At 36.3% G+C, this 26,901-nt stretch overlaps 1 protein-coding gene across 4 annotated transcripts in view; it reads left to right on the top strand.

The window, feature by feature from the left end:
* Nucleotides 1-26,901, top strand: part of ZNF407 (zinc finger protein 407) — a 460,325-nt gene that overhangs the window by 249,077 nt on the left and 184,347 nt on the right. For all 4 annotated transcript variants that reach the window (XM_050768239.1, XM_050768240.1, XM_050768241.1 and 1 more), the window contains 2 exons: nt 18,882-19,048; nt 22,709-22,792. In XM_050768239.1, coding sequence (XP_050624196.1) covers nt 18,882-19,048; nt 22,709-22,792 — 251 coding nt within the window. The remainder of the gene's footprint in view (nt 1-18,881; nt 19,049-22,708; nt 22,793-26,901) is intronic.

Genomic DNA, 26,901 nt, shown 5'->3' with positions numbered 1-26,901 from the left:
TCATCTTCAGACTCAGCTGATTTTATTTACAGAAACCATCTACTTTGTACAGCGAAATGGTAGCCATACCACTTATCCTGAAAAATAGTCACTGGCTGGCTTTTTAATATAGCTTGAATTTGGCATTCCCTTCATAAATTTGTTTCCTGTAAGTTGGTATAATTTTTGAGGGAACAGATAGTACTTCTGTAAGCTGTTTCTTGTGGAGGAAGCAGTCTGGGGGCTGTTGGTGACCATCGCTTCTCAAGGCTTGCAGGTCCTAGTGGACTGTGACCTTTATGCCCTGTTCAGTCATCTTCCACTTTTCCTTCTTGATCTCAATGTTTTACTTAGTTCTTTCAAAATTGTTGGGCATATGCTTAAAGATACAGCAATAAATTTCAAGATTCAAGAAAAATATTGATATATGCCCAATAATGTTGAGCATGTGCTTAAAATACCTATGAAAGAAATTGGAAAAGGAAAGGGATAAAGGAGATCGGGAAAGGACAGTTAGACACATGAACCATTTCAGATTGTTCTGCATTTTTCCCTTTTTGCCCTTATTTTTTGTTTTTTAAAAATTTTTCTCATCTGAGCAACAAGATATGTTATTAATGGCCCATGAGTACAGCGAGTTATTTGCTATAGTAACTTTTGACCTGTTTAATAAGTACTCAAGCTCTGTAGTGGAGTTTTTATTGTACTCCGCAGTATACAGTTATGAAGTGTGGTACATAATAAAATAAAAGCAATAATGTTGATATTTCTGAGGGATCCATCAGAGCTGACCTGAAGCAACATATTTCATCCGGTTTGTCTGGGTACACATGTTGAAAGTTATAGCTGAAATTACTAGAAACAATATTGTGTTTATGACTTCTAATTGTTTACCGTTATAAGTAACATCACCCTTTGTGATTCCCAAAACTATTTCTATGACAGTTCATTAGTGCTGGTGTCTAGAAACAAATGAAAAAGACGAAATGCATTATAGTATTAGGCAGTCAGACATTTTCAGCTGAATGTTGGTATTTAACGTGTAACCATGGAAAGAACAACTGTGGGCAGTTTGAAAGAGAACCGGAGAGCACAGGTCAGTTTTTAGTTGTAGGTAGGTTTTATATGTGTGTAATGTTCAGGCCCGTGTTTCATTAAGTAATTAATTTAACTCGAGATAGATTTTTGTAGGAACGTAGAAGGATGATTTAGGAAGAAGCAAATCTTTTCACGAGAAGGTATAGATTTCACAGCGTTGTCCTGAGAAGGAGAGTTGCTTGATAGTAGAGTAGATTGCCATTTGAATCTAAAAAATACATTTATCTGTGAAAAGATAAATTACTTACTTTGAGATATTATTTATGTGTTTGCTTGTCTCTTTTCCTTATCAGATTTTATATACCTGGAGGATGGGCCCTATGTCCTATTTATCTTTGTATTTCCAGAACACAGGATAGGACCTGGCCCATAGTAAATGTTTAAAATATGTTTGTTTAGTTGACAAATTAATAGTGGAGATACTTGAACTTTTTTCCTTCCGATAGCTCACAAATAGTGTCAGACCTAAGAAAACGAGAAACAAATGGTTTCCTCTAAGTGAAGTTAAGATATTCAGTACTCCCTTCATGGCTACTGCCTAGCTTTTTCTTATTAAAAGAGAATATGGCCAGGTACAGTGGCTAGCACCTATAATCTCAACATTTTGGGAGATCGAGGCTGGAGGATTGCTTGAGCCCAGGAGTTTGAGACCAGCCTGGGCAACACTGCAAGACCCTGTCTCTTTTAAAAAATAAACTAATCCATCAGGTGTGGGGGTGCGGGCCTGTGAACCTAGCTTCCCAGAAGGAGGAGCCCTTGAGCCTGGGAGTTCAAGGATGCAGTGAGTTATGATTATACCATCACATTCTAGCCTTGGCAGCAAAGCAAGACCCCGTCTCTTAAAAAAAAAAAAAAAAAAAAAAGAAGAAGATTCATAGGTCTTCATCACCCAGACCACTTTGAATGCTTTTATTTGTATGAAAATCACATGCCTATATTTGTTGAGAAGTGTGTAATTGTTAAATAACTAAAGTTTGACCCAGAATAATTTGTAACTTAGGTGCTAAATTGCAGAACCTCTTTATTATTATTATTATTATTATTATTATTAGGGCTTAGACAAGTAAAAAATGAAATCATCTATTTTCAGCAAATTCATAATATTTATACAGATACAGTTTACTCATAATCTTTCTGCCAACATTTCTGTTGCTGCCAAAGTAAGTTTTAAACCATGTTTTTAGATTCATCAAAACGTATCAGTGTATTAGTTCTCTAAATTTTGTTTTGGGTATCATGGTGGGGATAAGAGATATGTTAATTAATGTCAGATGACTTTTCAGCATTCTTTCATCTCAGTGTTGTGGTTTTATAGGACTGTGATAAGTCATTGGCATTTCATTCATTTGATGGACTATTGCAAAAATATTCATTATAAGACATGGCAGCTATAAAAACAGTAATACTTATGTATTACCATTATGTTTTGTGTGATTGTGTTTCATATTTTATAAATGAAACTGTTTAGCTTAAAAGACACTATTATATTTCTGAATTATTTCAGAGGTCATACTACAAATACAGACACATGAATAAGTGTGTTAAAATGGTTCAGCCTTAAAAATGTACCTTGGGAGCAGTCACCTTTCCCCATCCCTTGTGTCCACCTCTTTTTATATGGCCTGTAATCCTAGGGTGGAAAAACCTGATTGGACCTCCAGCAAGTACTCGGATGTTAATCAGCCCTAGTGTGCAAGACAGAAAAGCTGACAGTCCAAAACTGCACTTGAAGCTGAGACAGACTGTCAGTCTTCAGGAATGGTGGGGAATGGCCTATTTATGTAATCAGATACTAAACCTGGGAGGAAGCTGTCAGGCACATTCTTGTTGTGTAAGCAGCAGGCAAACTGTGCTTTATCTGACAGACAGTGTGTAAATCTGTCCATGCAAAAATCCAAATGTTTAGTTAGCTTCTAGTCACTGTAATAATCTGCTTATTTTCGTCTGCTAGAGCAATGACATCACTTAGCGGAATGTGCTGCAGACAGAAGGCCCAGATAAGGCTATGTTAGTGTCAGTCACTCATTCCTTGATTGGCAAGGAGATAAATAGGAATTTACTTGAGGTTTGCTTTCAACTAAAAGAATAGACAACATGTTCAGGACAGGAATAACTTTATTTAGCTTGGCTATTTTACATCTGAAGGAAATGGATAGAATACATTGTATCTAATTATAGCTTCTGGGAACAAGTAGCTTACCATATCAATAACGATTAAATAATTGTGCCCAAAGGGCATCTTCTTTGAATTCTTAGGATGTTTCTACTGCTCTATATATTTAGTTATTTCATTGACTTTTATATGTGTTATATTCAATACCCTTTCATGTTTTTCATTTAAAAAATACTTTTATTTCATTGTTTTCTTACTGTAAATGGTAATGATTTTGTGAATGTGGATATTTAACTATGAATCTGTAAGTTAAATCCTACTCTTGAGGATAAATTGAAGTTTTTAATTCTAAATTTATGGCTTTCAAGTCCCATACAGTTACAGATTAATTCAGTGGTTTCATAGGTGCTTAGTGAGAATAGAATATCTTTCCATGATTTAAAGATTAATATTTCATTAGATATTAATTGTGAATAGTATTTTCTTTGATACTCACCCCCTGGATAAGCCTTAGAACTTTAGGAATTTTCTTTAAAGTTCTGTAAAATTGTTTAAATTTGTTATTAAAATCTTCATTTTGGTTTTATCCAATACATAATTCCTTTGTTAACTACAAATAATGGATGGAAACAATGTTGGTTATTTTAAGCAGTGAGGAAACCTAGGTCCTAGAGCAGAGTATTTTATGACCAGCAGCTTTACAGAACGCACACTGGAGCTCTCACTCGGGAAAGCTGGCTGCAAGTTGGATTGAGTGTGGCACACACAGTTCCCTGGGTCTACAGATGCTGTTAAGTAGCCAGATATGTCTGGGAGCAGCCAAATGTTTTTCTGAGAATTTTAACAACAGTGATAGGAGAGAAATAAAAAAAAAACTAAATCATACATTTATGAAACACTGATGTTAACCTTACAGAATAAATGTATAATTGCAGTTCTGCTGTTTTTACTATAAAGCTGTAGCTGTTTTTTTGTTTTATTTGCCCAAGTACCAAGATATAAAATGCATTTATGTAGTACTATGTGGACGTTATGTATTACTTTAATACATGATAGTGGCTCCACATAATTCGTCAAATTTTAATTGGTTTTGTCACTTGTCAAATCTCCCAAATTGTCAAATAAATTTATTTTAGAATCATACATCCTAAAATTTGATAATTCTAAAGTTTTTCTTCTTTAGCTTTGCTTCCCTTTTGCCAACTCTTATTCATCCTATTAGTCCCTGGTCAGATCTATGTTAATTCAGGTAAAAGTTAGAATTCAGTCAGAGAACGTGTTTACTTTGTAGTAATTAAAATGTGTTAATATTTTTGCCTCTGTTGTTCCCCAGAGGAAATGTTTCTCATTATCTTTCACTTGTTTTTTTGTTTTTGTTTTTGAGATGAAGTTTCATTCTTGTTGCCCAGGCTGGAACGCAGTGGCACGATCTTGGCTCATTGCAACCTCCGCCTCCCGGGTTCAAGTGATTCTCCTGCTTCAGCCTCCCAAGTAGCTGGGACTACAGGCACACGCCACCACGCCTGGCTATTTTTTATATTTTTAGTAGGGATGGGGTTTCACCATGTTGATCAGGCTGGTCTTGAACTCCTGTCCTCAGGTGATCCACCCACCTTGGCCTCCCAAAGTGCTGGGATTACAGGTGTGAGCCACTGCACCCGGCTTGCTTGGGTTTTTATTCTAAGTTTTTCATACTTCCACCTCTTCTGCTCGTAAGTGACATTGTACGTACTCCTTAGTGCTTGATTGCATATTATTTTGAAGAATAATAAATATCAGTAACTAATACAAACTTATTTACTATGCAAAATATTAGAAATTTGGGGAGCTATACAACACAGATCTACATATTTCACGAGGTGTTTGTCAACATGAGAACAAGTGCTTCTTCTGTCTTTTCCCACCTCCAGTTCTTAGCTCTTTTGTTTTTGTGAATAGCATCATGTGAATTCCAGTGGAATGTTTTGTCCTTATCTTTTGGTTATTTATACACCATAAGTCTCCTTTTATTTGACTAGTTGCCAGTCTAGATTTTATGAAAAGAAAACAAAACCATTCTTTATATTGCTACTGTCTTTTCATGAAGGATTTTTCAGACCGCAGCGAATTTAAGGACCAGAGGTTATTTTACTGAAGACAACAACTCTGTTCTGTTTTTCTACTCTAGTCTCACAATCTTCGATGAGACTTTTCAGTTTAGCAATTGAGCACCTACCATATGTAAGCATGATGGAACCTAATTAGGGTATTGGCTACACCATGTATTCTCTATTCTTTTGCTGTTACTATTCCACCACCTTTGCATATCTGTACTTCTGGTTTTATAGTATTGTAAAGTTATACCTGGCAGTGTAATTTATTGTAATGTTACTTTCTTATTATTTTATTTTTACTATCTTAGACAAATTAAATAATAAAGAAACATTCAAACCTCTGTCTCCTGAAAGTCAGGTCTTTTTATTCCTGAGGATAATTAAGTAGCGTTTGGACGCATATAGACTCTATGGGCAGAAAATAGGACTGAGATAGAATTTTTCACTAATTATGACGGTTGGTTAGGCTGCAGCCAGATAGATTGATCACTTTTTTCAAAGATTACTCTTTGATTACCCTTTTCGTTGGAACCCTGCCTTCTTCTTCTGGAGAGGCGTAACCTTTGGTAACATGCCTTCACAAGTTTGAGAGTCATGCTACACCTTGTCCTAGGACTGGATTTGGTATAAGGTTAGTGGAAATTAGAATTATAGGATTTTATTATTGGATCATACTTTGAAGATAATTTATTCTAACTTGACTGACATGTAGAAATTAAGGCTGAAAAAACAAGTAAGCTGCCACTGTCACACAGCTGAGGTGGTGTCAGACTTGGTATCCCTTGCACTTCTGTGGCATGACCTCCTTCAAGCAGTTCGGTTTCCAGTTTTGAATATGTCATTGGGAACATAACTTATCAGAACAATTCTCATGACATCCTGAGCCTTTGATAAAATTTAATTATGTAAAATTACTGAGTTTTATGAACACTTCTTAATCCATAATTTTTCTGACCTTACCGATAGGCACTGTGAATGATACGGAATAATGAAAATCAAAATATATGTCCTTGCATTCTTTAGAATTATTTAGGGAGTGTGTGAATATGAAAGTAGAAAATAATTGAAGTGTTAATGTTTATGAGACAGTGTTGTGTCAACTTGTGAGTGGCAAATAAGATCTCTGTAAGATGAGGATGCTTGTGTAATGTAGAAAATACAAGTGAAATCGTAAGCAAAGATAGGGCATTAGAGAAAGCCTGTGTGGTCTCTAAAGTTTGCTGATATATTTTTTCCATTGAGCACCTAGAACCATATCCTATAATATGGTGATTGTGTTGTTGCTCACTGCAAAGAGAAGATTCTTTAATTGTAATGAACATTATCTATAATTAGCTGTCAGCTCCATAGCAGGGTGTATTAATATGAGGTCCCTGCATCTGTGAATACTTGAACCATCTCTTGAAGCCTCCGCTCCCATCTTTGCGCGGGTGCTGTACTCACCACTCACCTGGGACTCTCCTTAGGCACCTGGCCAGGTACTTGGCCAATACTCAGAGCTAACTGTGGTGTTGCTTTTACTGCTTTTCCTTCTCAGAGCCAAAAGAGGAGTTGTTGTCATTTGTGTGTGTGTAATTTCTTGGACATTAGTTCATTTCCATCTGAAAAATTTTTTTTAAAAAGGGACAGTAGAAATATAAACAGTTATGTGGTTTTGTTTTCTTTTTATCATGTCTAAACTAGCAAGCGATTTAACTTTCATTTTTGTTCTTGCCCATAATTGAAAAAGTCCCTTTTATTGTTAACCTCATTTTGATAGCTTCAGTTAATTCTGTATGTTAGCTTCCCTAACACTATACTTAATGCCAAATATAAATGTATTTTATCACCTACATCCTTCCAGTCAGTTTTGGTTATGCACTTAATAATATTATAAAGAAATTTAGTTTAATATTTTGAATGCTGGAAGGTACATAATAAATGATAATGTTATTCCACATGGCCTTTTGTTGCAGGTATTGGAAAATTAGTATAAATGATCTATATCCAGTATTTATTGATGTCTATCTGAATTTATCTTTTCAAAATAACTTAGAATATCTGAGAAGTAGATTAAATCTGCAAATCTGTTTTGTAAAAAATTCATAATTGCACACATCTAACTTTAAAAATAATTTTCTTTTATAGCAAAAGTAAGCTAAATTAATATGTAATTGCCTTGCTCTTTGAGATTTTTCCCCAACGCTACCTCACATATGTGTGTATTCTCTAGTTTTATTTGTGTTTCATTGCCAGTTATCTCGAAGACATTGCTTAGTGGAGACATGTGTCAGAAACAGTGAAAAACTTGCTAGTATTTTATTAACTACTTATTCTCAGTTGCATCACAATAACTTTAAAAGCATAAAACTTGTTTTTATGTTAATTCAATCTTTGTATTTTCCCTTGAACTTGTGATTTACCAAGGAACAAATCAGCTCCCTACATGATCTTTCAGTATGCCTGTATGTCAGAATATTGTGATGTAAAGCAAGCTGTGATCTATATCGGGCTCTACCGTGTCTGTGGTGAATTAGTACTGACTAAAACCACGTCTTGGTGATGCTCCGGTGCACAAGTGCCCCAAGATATTTACTCTGCAAGGGTAGTGTAACTGCAGCTCTTTGGACTGAGGTCTCCGAAAGGGTCGGTTTTGTACTGAACTCTGGGATTACTGGGCAATACATCTCAACCTTTCTAGCTAATCTTACCTTGAGCTCAAATGGTTCCTTAGATCATCCTGACATGCTAGAAGGCCGAGATGATGACAAAGTCCAAGACAATGAAATGCCTAAGTGTGGAAAGCTGCCCTTCCTAACTGCGGCAAATCACACACAGTCACCATCAGAGAGGACAGTCTGTTCTAAATCTAGCATGTGTACTCCAATTTCTAGAAATTATAGATCCATAATAGATACATAAAGACCTATAGGATAAGTTGGCAAACATACCATATTTGATCATATATCAGTTGTATGAGTCTATGAAACACTGTTGGATATTTCAAGAACCAATTTTGTGAGAAATTATATATAATTTAAAAAATTATTGGTATGGAATTTAAACTTGTTTGGTAGAAATATTATTTTATTCATTGATGTTTAGTGTAGAAGTGGGCCTTGTGGCATGTACCTGTAGTCCCAGCTGCTCTGGAGACTGAAGCTGGAGGATCCCTAGAGCCCCCGTGTTTGAGACCAGCCTTGAAACCGTAGTGAAACCCTGTGTCTACCACAAAAAAAAAAAAAAAAAAGAAAGAAAGAAATTTAATCTACTATAGTTTGAATCTTGCATAAAATCACATTACAGATTAACAATAAATAGTGATGGTTGCCATCCCTTAACTAATGTCCCAAGTTCAGAGAGTTAAATACACTGGTGTCAGTTAATGGTTCTAACAGGGTTCTAGTATTAATAAATTTCAGTCCCATGTGTTTTGTGTCTAATGCAGACACTGTTTATGCTCAGCCATGTTGTCTTTGGCATATGAACTTTGTTTAGAAAACTACTATTGTTTTTAAACTGTGCGATATACGATAGACCTTTTCTGGAGAGTTTGACCTGGCAGGAATTGCTGGCAAGAAACTGTGACTTGCTTATTGCTGTTTTAAACAGTTTGTGAAATAATTATCTTAATTTATATTGATAGAGCACCGATGATGTGGACTGTAATGCAAAGTTGAACACGTGTCCTATGCCCAATGCTGTAGAAATACTGACTTGAATACATACCAGGAATGAAAATTCCATGGTCCTTCTGAGGCTCTTGGAGGCTGCCCAAGGCTAGACACTGACTAGCTGCTTTTTCCTCACCAGCATGAGTATCTGACTGCAAACGTGATTTCTGAACCTGTGACATGAAATGAACTGAGCAGTACTGTTCTTATGAAACCATCGGGTTTATTAGTAAAGGGTTTGGAGTAGTTTGCTCTATGCAGATATACAGTGTTTTTCTATAATGTATGTTTTTACTAGTAAAATTTTATACAGTAATATTAATGAAATATTTTCTAGTCATACTATTATATCACTACAGTATAAACTCCTTACTAGGTTTTTCCAATCTCTGTGCATATCAGTTTCCTGATGAGTTAGACTGTGATAATAAGTTGAATTGGGACAGGTTTTGTTCATAGCTTCCATTAATATGCCAGATCTGTTTAGTATATTGAAATTTAAAATAAAATAATGTGACTAGAGTTGATTTTGTAGTTGATTTATTTTTTATTTATACTTTTCTTTTTTCTGTAAGCCTGTTTTTGGTTTTATGGGTAAAATCCATCGTCATATTTGTTAATTCTAGAATGAATAGTCATCTTAAAATAGTGTCATCTTAAAAGTTACTAAAACATTTTCCATTGACATGCAAATGAAACAGAGGTTCTCAGCTCTCTGAAATAACATTTTGTATCATGTATAGGTATATAGCTTGAAACATAGCAGCCTTGCTATAGCTAACATGCTGTTTAGTACATTACTTGGCCACATGTTAAAATGATGTCATCATAAATCTTAGATGAGGGCATTGTTATAGGAGGTTTTTCCATAGACATATGCGTATTTGTGGGTTGTATGCATATGTACTGTATCTTTTTGATCATGGGCACCTGGGAAAGATAAGGCTGCATTTAGCTCCTTAGAAAATTATAGTCAAATAATTGTGAAAAGTAAGCACGAAGAGAGATAGGAAAGAAAAAGAACAAAAAACAAAGAAGAGATTGTTGGTTGCTTTTGTCATCTATACCAAAGCCAAACTTCTTTAATTATCAAGAGCATTTTAATCTGACTTTTAAAATTGTGCAACTTGATTGCTCGTCCTATGTAGCATGTTCCCCTACAGCCCCTGTGAACATGGGTGGCTCACTGCTCATGCATACCACCTGGCTGCCTGGGCCCCAGAGTTTGTCTCAGTAACTGCTGTTTCCGTCACACCACTTGGCTGTGTCCTTGAGACTTGTCTGAAGCCCCATCTTAACAGTAAAGCCTTTGTCAACTATTTCAGTCTATGTGTATTGACCCTTTTTCTGAACATCTTTTAAAACTTTTTAAAAAGTCCCACATAGTATGGGGTTCTGATGTTCTCATTATTTCAGTGACATTAGTGTTGACCATTGAGTCATAGGCTCCTTTTGGGGAGGAGTGGATGTATTTTATTTATTTATAGGTTTGTACATAGCATGGATCATTGCTAGACACACAGTAAATTCCCGAACATAATCTCTTATTGGTTGGTTGATAGAGAAGTAGCTGAACTATAATAATTTGAAGATTGTTAGAATTGTGTAGCAAATGTCCAAAGATTGAAAGCTAAGGCATTTGGAATGAAGGCGTAAGTGGGGATTGAAATGCATTTTATCTTTTTACCTCAAATTATGTACATCAGTAAGGATGATGACTTAAAAGAAATTCTCTTTATTTGTTCTTTAAACAGTAATATTAGTCCAATGTTAGTAACTACTATTTTAACTTTCCTTACATAAATCCAGTGGCTTTTTACCGAACCTGAAGCAATAAAATTTCATTTAGCTCAGACTAGAGAACTGTGGCAATTTAATATACGTCTTATTCTCCCGGACTTGACTTATATGGTTAGTTAGAATTGTTTCAACTTTCCAAGCCTTCCAGCCCTGCCGTACAGTTGAAAGGGGGTAGTTTTAAAAAGGACAGGGCAGCCTCTGACTGGAATGGGTCTCATATGCAGTATAATTCCTTCCACCTGTTCTTCTCATGTTGAAGTTTTAAAGCTGTGCAAGAAACATGAATCAGTTCAGAACTAAACCAACTTCTTGGACCCTGAGATTGGAGCTTAGTGGACCTTTGTGTGCCTACGACATTCGATGTGGGTCCTTTTACCCTGTGTAGATGGGGGTTTCTTTAGGTTCAGAAGTGGAGGCATTTGACCTATCACCCAATCGGGCAATTGGTCAACTGCAGCTTCCAGGCCAGAGTAGGCCCACTGCGTGTTTCTGTCAAGTTGTATTGGAACACAGCCGCATTAATTTGTTTATGTTGCTTTTGTGCTACAACAGCAGAGTTAAGTAGTTGTATCAAAGACCTTACGACCACCAAAGTTGAAAATATTTATTCTCTGGTCCTTTACATAGTTTCCTAACCCCTTATCTAAGATACTATTGTGCTGGTAAGTATCGGATGTATAGTGTCTGGTATATTGGGGAAAATTTCAGCTAAAATTAATTTGGTTGGTCAGAGTTGATGGTCTCTTTGACAAAGAAAAATTTCATAGCAAAGAGATTTTGAAAGATGAAATGAGGTCTTTGAGGGCACAGCAATTGTAATCATTGAATGTTTTCTTTTAGAATGAGTCATTCTCTTGGTTCTTAGTAGACTGAGGCAGCCTGGGGTTAATATTCTGCTTAATGCTCCTCCCAGAAGTTATTTTGACAAAAAGCTTTTTAACCCTTGAATTGAACTGAAAGGGCTAGAAAAATATGTTTCACAGCTTTTAGAACCTGAGTGATATGTTAAGAGGTATAAAATGACAGTCTTTGGCATGAGGTGAGGTTAAATTTCTTTTCCAACTAGCTAACAAGGATCTAGCCTGTTAATTAGGCTAATTATCACCTGTTCAGGGCAAAAATGCACTCAAGACTCTTGGCTTAAGTAGGAGACTCCCTGGTGAACTGTTTAAAAGCCCTCAGGGGAGGTTTTTCAACTTTCATCTTGAAGCCACACTAGAGCCTTCAGAGTTGAATTTAGTAAATGAAACCTTTCTATTCTTAGGTCTTTGTGGCTTCTTAGTATGAATTATGCTCACACTTTATATATAATCTGAAACAAGGAACTCTCAAAGTCTACTCTAACTTAAATGATCTCGATATTAGTATTATCATGGAACATTTTTGGTATCTGAATGTAACTTCATTCATTGAGCAAGGTTTTTATTTAGCCTTTGTACACACACATGTACACACACAAATATTTGGAAGGAAATGGTCAAAGATGACTGGTCTTAACAGTTACTGTTATTTAGCTATTAGTGTACATTTTTGATTATTAAATTTCTAGATAGTATTGGGAAATTTTTATTTTCCATCTAAAGTTGCATGTTAAATTTAAGCACGATATCACATTTTGAAACTTCATAGAAATATGATGAACAGGGTTACTGTGGAATTATTTGGGTATATTTAATGTGGTTCTAGTGTCCATGTTGTATGAAAGTGTACTTAAAATCTAAAAGCAGTATTGTAATTTCACTCAGATGTTTCCTGGGCCCAAAATACTGTAAGTATCTCACAATTATGATGCTTATAGATACGGAATTTGTTACTGTGGCAGGGTTTTGTGAATGTCTTCATTTTGCTTTCTGGTCTTTTGGGACACTTTGTAAGCACACGGCGCTCCTGTGAGTCAGTGGCGCATGGTGGCCTCTCAGCAGTGCTCGTCCCTGTGTGCCTTCTGTGTGCTGCGTTCTTCACAAAAGTGATGGTTTTCAGGTACATTTGCAGCTCTGAAGAAATTCAGATGGGAACCCTTCTAGGCAAAGACCTATTCATTTTCATTCCCTCTCTTAGTATATTATCGTAAATTATTAAATTATTATCTTTAAAAAAGGCTTTTATTTCAAAGAAACTGCCTGTAAATTGGAAGTTGAGCAACATAGAAATTGTTATAAACTTCATTAGTACATTGAGCTATTTTGCTATGAATTATGTAAATCTCGCATTGTTTTCATAGTTCTATATTTTGTCTATTCAAAAAGGTAAGCAATCCCTGTCAATTACATATTTTTAACATTAGTGTAGTTTTACAGTAATTTTTAGTCAATCAACACCTTTTTGTCACAGTTTTAGAAGATAATGATCACATAATTTTTAAATACTTTGATAAAATTTAGCTCACTCTTTTATTAAAATGTCATTTGGAGCATACCAGATCTTTCTCATTGGTGTGGCTTTTGTAGATATGAGTTTGTCTCATCTACTGATTTGAAAAGACTGGTCCAAGTTATATAGAGAAGATAAGATATTATTTGATTGTCTTAATTAAAATATTTTGAATAACAAAAATTTTCAAAAATAAAGGAAGCACTCTGGAAGATATTAACATATAGTCATATTTATTACGAATTTCTTTTTTTTTTTTTTGGAAACAGAGTCTCAGAGTCTCACTTTGCTGCCCAGGCTGGAGTGCAGTGGTGTGATCTCAGCTCACTGCAACCTCTGTTTTCTGGGTTCAAGCGATTCTCCTGCCTCAGCCTCTGGAGTAGCTGGGACTACAGGCCCGTGGCACCACGCCTAGCTAATTTTTGTATTTTTAGTAGAGACCGGGTTTCACTATATTGGTCAGGCTGGAGAGTTCTTTCTTTTTAAAAACAAAATGTTAGAACTTCAGTTAGCACTGTGCTGCTGTCAGCCCGGCCCCCGTCCACAGAGTGATCAGTGATGGTGATGAGACCTTCATGCTTCTGCACATGGACGACCTAGGTTTAGATATTTAATGCTGTTTATTTTGTTGCAACATTTTATATAAATGATACAGTTTCACGCCCAACTTGCTTTTTACTACAATCACCTTTTTGAGATTTTAAAAAATCCGTACTAATAAAGGTAGCCCTAGTTTATTCATTTCCACTGTATTATAATATTCCATTCTGTGATTAAATTCATTGTTTGTCTACTCACAACCTGATGGATATTTAAGATTGTTTAAATTTTAATAGGGGAGATATTTTTTGCGTGCTCATGTGTGCACAGCTTCTCAATAGCATATGTCTAGACTGGACCTACTGGGGTGAAAGGTAACTTTACCTGAGATATATTCAACTTTAAAAAACACTGTAAAGCAATTATACTCCAAAATTATCCTGCATTGGTGACACTTGGAAACAACATCAAGATATACTGACCGGACGCGGTGGCTCACGCCTGTAATCCCAGCACTTTGGGAGGCTGAGACAGGCAGATCACGAGGTCAGGAGATGGAGACCATTGTGGCCAACATGGTGAAACCCTATCTCTACTAAAATACAAAAAAATAGCCAGGCATGGTGGTGCATGCCTCTAGTCCCAGCTACTTGGGAGGCTGAGGCAGGGGAATCACTTGAACCGGGAGGCAGAGGTTGCAGTGAGCTGAGATCGGGACACTGTACTCCAGCCTGGCAACAGAGTGAGATTTCGTCTCAAAAAAAAAAAAAGAAAAGATATCCTAGTGACTCCTCTTACTGTTAAAAAATAAAGTAATAAACCACTTTTATTAAAATACCTGTATCTTTGTATATGTGAGATTATTAAAATACCTGTATCTTTATATATGTGAGATGTGTGCAGATTTTTCATTAAGTTTTTAATAGCAGAATTAATGCTTTGCCTAAAGGATATAAAAGAATTTAAATAACACTTAATAATGTATTTTGAAAAAGATTAGTAAAAAAACACCTTTTTAGGTACTTACCATAGTAATATGGAAACATAAGGTTATAGATATAACTGAAATTATACATTATATATTTTGACATAACTTGTCTGATATTTAGACATTCAAAAATAGAAAAATGCTCTAACACAGAGTTTCTTTAAGGCCAAAATATCTATTAGGACAGTGCTATTAATCCTATAATCATAATTCAGTTCCCTGCTTATTCTTTAGATTAACTTTATTCATGACATCTAGCAACACCAGGTGAGAGTTTCTAGTCATTGTCATATAGCTGACAATGAGGATATTTAGTATTCTGTCTTCAAAATTTTTCAGTCTGAAGATGTAGATTTTCATTTTGGCTCCGTTATTATCAATCATATAATGAAAGAATTTCAGAGAAGAAATACTTTGGCATGTGCTGAGCACCCTGGCTTGCACCTCTGCTCCCTGATTTTAGCAGGTAGCTGAGCTAAGGCCAGAGTCAGCCCACATTTGGTAGGGTGCTAATGAAAAAACAACACACATAGTATTAAAGAAAGAAACCTCTCATAAATATTTCAAGAATACTAGAAAAAGTGCTTAGAATTTTAGGAACCCCTTATTTAATTTAGAAATCCTGCCAGGCGAGGTGGCTGAAGCCTGTAATCCCAACAGGAGGACTGCTTGTACACACCAGGAGGTCCCGAGGCCGCAGTGAGCGATGATCATGCCACTGCCCTCCAGCCTAGGTGACAGGGTAAGACCCTGGCTCTTAAAAAAAAAAAAAAAAAAAAAAAAAAAAAAACAAGGAATTCTTTTAAATTTATGCTAGAAGACTAACTCTTAACTGACTTCCATATCATAGCTACCTGCATGAGAAAGGGCCTTATTCCAAAAGTTTAGTGTAATAGACATCTCAGTCCCAGGAACTCTGTAATGAAAACACCTGCTGAGAGGACACTAAAGGTATTATGTAGAACATTTAATGTTTACCCATGTTGCTCTTGATAAGTCTGGATCCATTTTGATTTCTTTTGCTTGTGACTTTTTTTCCTTTTGAATCCTTTAAGATCTCTTTATATCCAAGAGAAACATCTAGTGAAGTCCAAGGAAAGGGAAGATAAGAAATCGCCCTTTTTCATTTCAATTCTGGTAGCACTGTTTGGCGTTTTGAACTTGTAGTAAGCATTGCAGAGTCGCTGTTACCTAAGAACTGCAAATGGTATTGAAGCCCAGCTCTCTCTTCTGGGCTTCAATTTTCTGGGCCGCAAGAACAAGGGTGAACCATATACCATCATATTCTTATGCATGCTTGTGTTACATACCCTCTTAGATGGTAATCTTTACGTAATTACTAATTATTCATCTTTGTACATCCTTCACCTGACCTATAAAACAATCTTCACTAGCAAACTTTTGCAAAACAGACCTCTTTAATACACTGTAAATTCAGTTATGCAAGAAATCTCTCCGGGAAGTCCACCATGTGGGGATAGAAGAGCATTGAAAACATTGAATCAGCCTTGGGTAAGCCACAGGTCTTGGCCCTATCCCTGGTGCCTGGAGGGGCATCTCCGTGGGGGTGGCAGGTGAGGAGGAGTCACAGCCAGCGAGGCCTGTCAGCACCTTTGCCTCCTAGCTCTGGGACTGTGCATCTCCCGTCTCTGACACCCTCCCAGCTAGCTCTGCATTTCCAGTTGTCACCTATTTTTAAATGTCTAAATTAAATGCCACCTCTGGGAAGCCTTCTCTTATCTGTCTGCCCTGCTAATTGCTCTTCTTTTAAATGTATAATGGCATTTAATTTTTTTTCTGGCATTAAGTTTATTTTTGTGAATGATTTTTCTCTTAGTAGCCTATAATTTCCTTGAAAGCCAAGCCTGACTTCTCTCTTCCTTGGATTTCTCTGTGCTGTGTGGAACAGTGTGTTGGGGACAGTGGGTGTTCAGGTGTTTCTGCTGTCCAGCCAGAACACACACTGATGTCCCTCTTCTTGCAGGGTTCACCCGGCAAGACAGAGCCGTGTGCATTATTAGCTCAGGTTTCGCCTGGGAGGTTCCTCGTGATAGACTTCCTGTTGGTCCCCAGGAGGACCAGGATCCTTGGGGGATGGTAGAGGTCTTACTGAGTTGCTGTGTGAAGGCAAATATTTTAGAATATTTGAGACTCAGAATTTGTGTAGTTCCAGGAAACACCCCATTGTTAAGTACATCTTGATCTTTATAAGGACAGTTCACATAGGTAATACCGGTTCTTTTTGAAGCGCCAGAATGAACTTATTTATTTTCGTAAAGCAAATTGTAGAACACATGAGGTTTCCTGAAAGTCAAGTGGTAGTCTTAGTTCTTTGTTATCTGGCTTTTGTCATTTCACGACAGGCACAAGCTTTAGTTTAACATTTTTATTACACAGGAATAATAGAGTACATATATTGAGGTTTCATAGATGTAATTTTGTTAAATGTACATCACAGTAGATTTAAAAATGAGGGATTTATTTTGTCATTCATAAAGTTGTAATACAGTCTGGAGAAACTATTTGTTAAAAGATAGTATCTACTTAACCTCCTTATTTGTTTCTTGTAGGAGAAGGTTAGAGCCACAATAAATACATGAAGAAATAAGTAGATAGGGGAATTTATCTTGGAAATAAGATCCCTGTCATGGTTTTGAAATGTTAAATGCATGAAGACCCGTCAAAGAGATATACGGACATGATATTTTTTTACAGTGCATTTTCAAGTATTTAGTTATATTTGTCATTCTCTAGTACTAGTAAGTAACGATCCAATGATATAGTAATTTCAAAGTTAGTCCATGTTAATGGGTGTAAATATAGTGTATCTCTTTACATATATTATATAGATAAATAAATTGGCAATTTTAATATTAATGAAGCATTTAACTTATATAGCAATTATTAAATATTTAACTATTTTTATTTCTATTACACTTAAGAGCTACATTTTAAAAATATAACTATATAGAATAAAAGACAGATTTTTATAAAAGACAATTTTATAATTTGATTCATAGAAATCTGTGATATTCCAAGTGATGAATTTGTTAAGGTAATTCACATTTGCCTCAAAATAGGAAAGTTAATTATTTGGACCCTGGGATTCTTTATCAGCCATCATGGGGCAAAGGAAATTTGTAAAAGCATGGTTAAAGACTCTATGTGAAAGTATACACTCAACATCTCCTTATTCATATCATAATTTAAAGCACAGATAATATTAAACTCATAGTTCTGATTGCATTAAAATGCTAAAATTTATGATAGCCAACCCAAGTTGCCAGACGGTATCTTTTGTGGCATCGTGCTTGTCAACTTGCTATAATATTTTACTGTTGATTATTGAGTTTTACTTTGCTTTTGACTGTTCATTATTCTGAATTAACTGGACAGTATTTTATTAGATACAGGGATTGTTTTAAACTCATTGGAAATATAAAGTAAATGTTAGGAACTATTTCATGAATGCAATTGAACAGGGGCAGAAGATCAAATGGAGGAAGTATTCAAGGTTCTGCTGATGGTTCAGAGTTCCTTTATTATTAAAGGTATTATAAGGTCTTAAATGGTAAACCTGAAATATTGTATAAATACTAATTTGTTATTTTCAGTATTTTTTTTCATAGTGGAAATAGTTAAGGTTTGTTTTTCTCAAAGACTGAGTTTATAAAAATGCATAGTTATGATCTATTTTTATTCTTATCAAAGGAACCTTTTTATGTACCCACATGGTCACACAGAAGGACCCCTGGTTCAGGAAACACCTTTGGGGTTTGCCTTTTCTTCCCTGCAGCTGTAGTGGTGCAGGGCCGCCGGGTGCATGCAGCAGCGTCCCTGCTCCAGCCGTACTAGCCGCACACGAGCAGACAGCAGGGCTTGTCGGAGTGGTTGAGTATGGATAGCATTTCATTTAGCCTTTGCTCTGACAGCCCATGCCCTGGATAAGTGGTGTAGGCCTGTACAGGTGAAATCTATTCTCACTTTTGCCTCAGGGGTGACTGGACTGTAACAGAATTTTTCAAACCCGTTGGGCCCAACCGCAAAGCAGAGAATAAATGGCTGAAGTGCCAGGCCTCGACAGAAAAATCAATGCCTGGTTATACAGACATGACAGACCAGGCCTGCAGTGCTCTTCGCAGAGGCTGCATGCGCACCGCACCTCCGGGTTCGCACACGCACTGCCTGGGGCCCTCGGTGCTGGTGTGCGGGCCGTATTTACATTGTTTTCTCTCTCCTTCATGCAGGAAATTTACATGCCACTTATGTGATAGAAGTTTCACAGAGAAGTGGGCCCTGAACAACCACATGAAACTCCACACGGGAGAAAAGCCGTTTAAATGTACCTGGCCCACGTGCCATTACTCATTCCTCACAGCCTCCGCCATGAAAGACCACTACAGGACGCACACAGGTGTGCCGCGCCGCCCTCCTGTCCCATGAGGCTGGGCAGAGGTAGACTGGGTGGACTGTGGGGACAGAGGCATTAATTATCCCATCTTCATAGTAATCAATGGAAATGATGTCCTGCTTTAAGATTGTGGTAATTGTATATTTATAGGTATGGTATCATTTCATTATTTTTCAGGGAGAAGGCAATTGTAAAGTGACATTTGTGCTTGCGTGTGAATGTGTTTACATAAAATAAGTTTATATTTAGAAGCTCATTTATGGTGGGTGTATGTATATGTATATATATTTGTATGTGTTTAACGCATCTTTTTAGAAGATCTTTACAGAAGGTCATATGGAGAGTTTAAGTTTTCAAAGAGAATTAGTCTTGTGTTTTGTTACTGATGTAAACGAATTTCCATAATATGTTTGACCATTAGTGAATCTTGGTTTCTCATGTACCATTTTAAGAAACTAGTATTTCTTCTGAGGAGGATACTATCAGATCCAAGAGTTTTTGATAATATATACAAATACTTTGATAATTGATACAAAGACACTAATCCACTTTTAGCTACTGTAATTTTTTTGGAAATTATTAAAAATGTTCAAATTCACGTACATTTCACATCAGAACATGTAACAGAGGGTGTGGAAGTCCCGTGAATTGACAGGCGAAGCAACACTGAGAGTGCATCTTTGATAGGGGTGGTCCCAGAACTCCCAGTTGGGCCCTTGTAAGTGTAAATCCCAGTAAGACCCTATTGTGATGTTTGTGATTTCTTTTTCATAGTCTAAGTCTAGTGGGCCCAAAACTTCCTCACAAGCTTATATTTGAGTCTCTCTCTCTAGCACTATGGCCACATTCCTGTGAGCTGTTTGATATTTTTTTTGGTCTTCTTTCTCTTTACACCTCTCAGAATGTATTTTGTTTCAGGGAAGAAAAAATAATAAATTTTAATCAGCATTCCAAAATGTTCTTCTGATTGCCAAGAATTTTATATTATTGTTAGAAATCATAGGTTAAAAGTTCTTCTCAAGCAGTTTGTGGGAAGCCCAGGCCTCCTTAGCTTCCTTGACAAGGGTGTTGACGATTTAAGGTCTCCAGCCTGCCCTGAGAGATCACTTATATCGAACAGCAGATGAAAAGCCAGTGCAGATGTAATTTATCGTCGGCGTTTCCTTCTAAAGAATAATTGTGGAGACTTGGCTGGATCAATAATATAGATTTTTGTTGTTAGGTCTTGTAGTCTGCACCATAATGAGAGATAGGGGACAGTGGCTGTTTTCTAATAGAAAATAAAGGATTAGTTTCCGTGTCTTTTTACATTTGAATGCAAAATGGCACACTTGAAACTAATTCAAGTTGTTACAAAAAGAAGTCTCCCATTATATCTCTGCTATCATATAAATAGGGCATGCTGAATGAACCCCCTCTAAACTCAGGAAATTTTACCTTTAGTTTTTTTCTTAAAATTTTTTTTCTCAAAAAACACTCCATTTGGCTGCTGATCAACCCTAACACCCCAACCCACTCCAAAAAAAAAAAAAATGGCAAGTGAAAATTGAGTTTAGAATGAAAAACAAATCAAGCCACCTAGGCAAATATGATATCCATTGGAGACTAACATCCTGAATAAAATCGTACACATAAAAAAATCAAGGTCACTAATGTATTGAGAATCAAATCACATAGAAAATTAATAATTTTGTGTTTTTGTATGTATAAATCTTACGATAGGGAAAGGAATAAAAATATATAAAAATATATACAGCATATATGTAAATTGCAGCATCTATGCATGTAGAAAATATAAATCTTAAGAGGGATTTTCTATGCTTGTTCATGTTTTTATTTCACAAGATGCAGGCCACAAAGAAGTTCATAAATGACAGAAAGGAAGAATACTTGAATCCAGAAGTCCTAAGATTGCGCTTTCCTCATTAGAAATGTTGCTTATTGAATGATACGGCACTGACATTGCCACTAGCACACACCACCAGATGCGTGTGTGGTGCTGCACACACACTCCTCATACGCACAGCAGGCAGCACCCATGGACCTGCAACGAGGAATTGATTGGAGGGAACGATTTTGCCTCAACATAGAAAACTGTGTTAATATTAATGAGCAAATTGTCTTGTGGGATTAAAAAAAGTCTACTTTCAGTGTTATTTAATTGATAATACAGCTAGTTAGAAAGATTTATTTCAAATCGATTAAATAATTAAATGAGTGATTATAATTAAACTATTCTTTACAGCCCATCTACTCTATTCTTTCTATATTGAAATAATAATACCAAGGAATAAACTTAGCTGCAAAATAGGAAACTAAAGATAGCAAAAATAGTTAAATTCAGCCTTATTTTTAAAATGATAATAATGAACATTTTAACATACCTTACGAAATTAGATTAAGCATAATTTGGTTAAAACTCTCTTGAAGTATATTTGTTCGTTGAAAGTAGAAAAGCCAGTAATGTTCTTAAGTAAAGGGAAGACTCTTTTGATGACTGAAGTTATTTTCCCTATATGTGCTATTTATTAGAACCTTAAAAAGGCAATTATAATTTCTAAAATGCTGCAAGTTAAGTTTCTGTTATGATATACCAAAGGGATTGGGAACAACACAGCCTGACTCTGGCCAAACTCTTGAAAGACTTGTTGCATTAAATGTCTAAATGAGTAAAGTAGGTAAAGATAGATACACATGATTTATTTTATTTCTGGAAAAGCATTTTATAATTTCACTGAATCTCTCTAAGGTTGGCATTTTTCTTCTGTTTTGCCTTTCTTTGTGAGTCTTATGGGATGATCTGCCTAGCTGGCCAGCACTTACTGCCTAAATATGCTGCAGTGGAAAGATAGATTGCATTTATAAACTGTAGGGCAAATGTTAGCTTGTGTAAAAGTGCTTAAAAAAATGAGCATTTGCACACATTTAACAAATACTAAGTCTGCCAAATCTGTCCCTAAGTGTTGCAAAGGTTTCCAATCCAGAGCTATCATTAAAGATGAATAGTATGAATTTTTGTACAATTTCTTTAGCAATCCCCAGACTTTCTTTTTTATGCCGTAAAAGCGAGAAACATAAACAGCATGGAATTGCTATTGGTGCTAATATAGATTTTATTGTTACTTGGGATCTTCAGCATGTTCAAGGAAACCATTTAATTCATATTATTAAGAAGGAAGTGATTAAGGAAGACCCTAATAGAATCAGGTAGAACCAATTCAATATCCTTAAGTTGTTGGAAAATTCAATCTGTTTTCTTTAAGCAGAACCATATATACTGTATATTAACTATTCCAAGCAATCTTTACCCAGCTCAGAAAGGCCAGATGTATGGGAATTGTAAAAAATCAGGATATGCATAAAAACTGTTCAAGTGCATAAAGCAGCCCCATCTGGAAGACATCTACCAGAAATGAAGTTGTACAAAACCATTCCATTGATAATAAAGCTAATTTTTATGGGTCTGACAAGTATGTAATTATGTTCAGTGGTGCTTTTCAGATTTTATCACAGTCAATAAACCGCAGTGGTAATTTCATTCCCATTTGACATATTTACATGGAAACATTTGATTGGAGGAATTAGTAACCCTGAAAGCCTTGATAGATATGTTTTAATGATCTGTGACCTCCGCAGTCCCTCATCTGTTTATTGTTGCAACAGGCGAGAAGTCGTTTCTGTGTGACCTCTGCGGCTTTGCCGGCGGGACCCGCCACGCCCTCACCAAGCATCGCCGGCAGCACACAGGTCAGTTCCGCGTCTGCACTGGCCCCTTCTCTACAGGAAGGATGGCAAGGCGGCAGACACCCCAACCTCAATTCTTGATGTCGTCAATTACTTTCCTTTTTAATTTTTGTAACATCTGTGCACTTGAAGGTCTACAGATAATTCTAGTCGAATAACATACGATTTTAAATCATCTGTTTTTATATATTTAAAATGTAGACATATTCCATATTTCAAGAAGCAGGTACCCTCAGTAAATTCATGTTAAGTAGAAGTAAAACAGCAGGTTGGCTTCCAAAGATACAGGAGACTATCTTCTCTGTCGGCAAATCTCTGCCTTAGGCCTCGTGGGTGGAAAATGGGGAGTCTTTGTCAGCCAGACTCCCTCTCAGTCATTCTCTCTACCCACCTAGTAGCTAATCACCCGCCTCCCTATTTCGATAGCTACATGTCTACCCCCTCCCTTCCTCTCTGTCTCTCTGCCTACCTCCCTGTCTCCCTCCCCACTCCTGTCTGTCAATCCATCTGTGATAGGATTTGAAGTCAATGCTGTTTCAATTGTTCTTGGTATTAAAAATAGAAGACATCAAAAAGCAACATAAGAGTTAATTATGGTCATTGTAGAGGACTTTTTTTTCTCCATTATGTACATTCTTGGTGATTTCATTGAAATAAAGTAGATTCCTTGATTAGGAACTATATTAGTCCGTTTTCACACTGCTGATAAATACATACCCGAGACTGGGCAATTTACAAAAGAAAGCGGTTTATTGGACTTAACAGTTCCACTTGGCTGGGGAGACCTCACAATCATGGCGGAAGGTGAAAGGCACATCTTACATGGCGACAGACAAGAGAAGAGAGCTTGCACAGGGAAACTCCCCTTTTTAAAACCATCAGGTCTTGTCAGACTTATTCACTATCAGGAGAACAGCATGAGGAAGACCTATTGCCATGATTCAGTTACCTCCCACCAGGTCTCTCCCACAACTTGGGAATTTAAGATGAGATTTGGGTGGCGACCCAGCCAAACCATATCAGGAACACTTAAGGATGAAAAGTGTTAAACATTTATCAAATTGTATTACCTACTTTATATAATCTAATGGGTCTTATGAGTAATTATTTTCATAATACTAATTTATGTGTGCCTAGGACAGTGCTGATTTATGGTAGTTTCTTGTAATTATTAATGGAACCACTTTTTACTCTAAAATGTGTCCTAGTTCATATGATAAGTCACTTGATGACAAAATTGGTAACTAAATGTCCTACTTTTCTTTAGGTCTCATGAGAATGGTTGAGTTTGTCAGTCATACTCAAAATGGCATGAAATTAAAATACATAAAATGTGTGATTTATGGTACATTAACGATTCTTGATATGCTGTATTTAACAAGTTAGGTACAAGTAGCTTCATTGCCCAATATGGCATTTGCAAGATCAATGCAAACTAATGCCAGCCATTCCTTTTAGATGTGTGAATATCTTTCAGATTTTCAAAAGGGGTATGAATTATTGAGTTAATGGGAAATTCAATGTTTAGCATAATGTTGGAAACATAAACTAAACTTTGAAAACAAAGTCCATTTTAAGTTTATAGAAGCCACCTGTGCATGCATGATTTTAATCCACTGGCTTAAGGATTCAGCATAAGAGATGACAGGAGGGGCCCAGTTAGTGGCAATTGTCCTTGACCACTGTTGTGACGAAGTTGGAAATTGGAAATAGTTATGGTAACAGTATGCTCTTGAGGGCTTTTTTATTCTTAATGTTTTCATTTTATCAGTGCTCAAATTGTTACTGTTTAAATGCCATCGAAGTTCACCTTGTCCCACCTGGTATGGCCCCAGGGAACAACAGACTGCTGTGCCACCTCTGCCAGTGGGCAGGTCAGTGCCCATCGCAGTGGAGACAGGAATGCTGTGATCACGGGCATTCCCAGTGATAGATCGATCAGGAAGCCTGCACTGAGCTGGCACAACTTTATATTTTATGTCAGGTCCAGAGGCTCCTTATTACTTTGCTATTAACTTTATACCATATAGGACAATGTCTCACAGACAGAGGTATCTGTCTTTTTGGCATTTATCTGCCTCTGTAGCACAAATCAAACATGATTCTTTAACACCAAAGTCAGTTCTTAAGACCGTTTGCTTCAACAAAACAGCTAAGCACAACTCAGTCTAGGCACTTAACTTTTATGCTGGATTTAAAATATTTAAGCAACACGCAACCTTTTTCCCCCAAGGCCAGACTTGTATGGTGCATTTGAAATCTATATTTCTCTGATGTATTCCTCTTTGACATGGTTTACCTTTTTACCACAGAGTACCCACGCAAATTATAATCAGCTTGGAAAGGGATAGGTATCAAAAGTGCTCCAAATGGTGTAAATAATTCCTCACCGCAATACAGACTGTCCAGGGAGCTGACACAAAACATCTTCCATTCTGAGATTTACTTTTATCACCTGTCAGGGACCCTTGATTCAAGGGCACAGGAGCAGATCCTCACGTGTGGTTGAACAGTCTTGGCCAGCTTAATAACCACCAGCCCGCCCAGAGGAATGCGAGTGTGTGTTTCCGTGAGACGCGGTCAGCCCATCTGACGGACAGTTGACACACAAAGGACACCGCACTATGACAACAGCCCTTCTGCTGTTCATCCTCTGGCTTTCCTTATCAATGGGGCCTGAGATGCAGTAGGTTTCTTAATGGTGATTTGAGCCAAGATTACTGCTTGTAACAGAAAGTGTGAAAAGCCACACAATTTAAACTAATAGGTACTGTTATGTAAGAGGGAAATAGGAGGAAAGGAAATTTCATCCTTTTCTGCTTTTTGGAAAAGCACATGTACAGGTAGCCCTGTTGACTTACAGATAACATTGTTTGAGAATAGTCAATATCTTACTTAGATTTTTGCACCCTTTTGCCTTTGAAATGACAAAAGATTTTAAAGCAGCACTTTTACCAATATGCGCCAAACCTGTTTGATCAGTCTGCCATCAGTTTTTCCTTAACAGGTATATATCTTTTCATATAATGTATGTCATCTTCAAACCATTAGCAAATATTTAGCAAACTTAAATTCTTATGTCAAATGTGTGATATTTTCTTTCAAACTTTACAATCTAGAAGTCAAGTCTATATTTTTGTCTACATATTGAGACTAACAAATACAAAACTCCTTCTATATTTCTGTAGTGTATTTTCCCGAAGAAATTACCCATAAAAGAGAAGAAGAATTACCAAATTATGTATTAGAGTGATAGTGTTGAATATGTATCTGATTGATGAGTTACAAATTAACTATTATATACAGATTTGAATAATCTGTGGTTGTATAAATTGACATGAACTTAAACTATCAAGAGCTCAGTTGTGTGAGCCTTGCTTAGCATAGGATTTTATGTACCATGATATTTTTGTAGCATTATATTTTTCCCTGTCGTCCTGTATATAATTCAAACTCGCTTAATATTACACAGTGTAATCTATTGTATGGTCAAAGGAAATATGAAAAGACCATTTATAATTTATTACAATATAATACTAGGTTAATGTGAACTATAGAGAATATATATGACATTATTCTTTAGAAGGATTGTTTTTAAATTTAAAATTTGTCACATAAAGATTTTCATGTAAGTTTAAATAAAATGAGCTACATTAAACAGAGTTTTTAAAGAGGTTATGTTAAACTACGAAACCAAGAAAATGAAGCTCAGAGGTCTTAGATGACCTTTAACTTATACCATTGACTTAGGCAGTGGAGTTCATGATGTCATCCTTTTACTCCACTTCAAATATCAGCAGAATCTATGAAAAAATGAATAGTTTGAGGACACCTACCAATACTATTACAATAAACAAAAGAGCAGTGAGTTATAAGGCCAAAACATTTTATAAACACTTAGATTGAATGGAATAAGGAGACATCAGAATATATTTGTGAATTTGCATAATGAACAAAATCTTTTTTTGTTTTTGTTTTTGTTTTTTTCTTTTTCTTTTTGAGACGGAGTCTCGCCCTGTCACCCAGGCTGGAGTGCAGTGGCGCGATCTCAGCTCACTGCAAGCTCCGCCTCCCGGGTTCACGCCATTCTCCTGCCTCAGCCTCCGGAGTAG

This window comes from Macaca thibetana, chromosome 18, assembly GCF_024542745.1.
Source record: "Macaca thibetana thibetana isolate TM-01 chromosome 18, ASM2454274v1, whole genome shotgun sequence".
Classification (NCBI taxonomy): domain Eukaryota; kingdom Metazoa; phylum Chordata; class Mammalia; order Primates; family Cercopithecidae; genus Macaca; species Macaca thibetana.
This window is presented reverse-complemented; position numbering and strand designations above follow the sequence as displayed.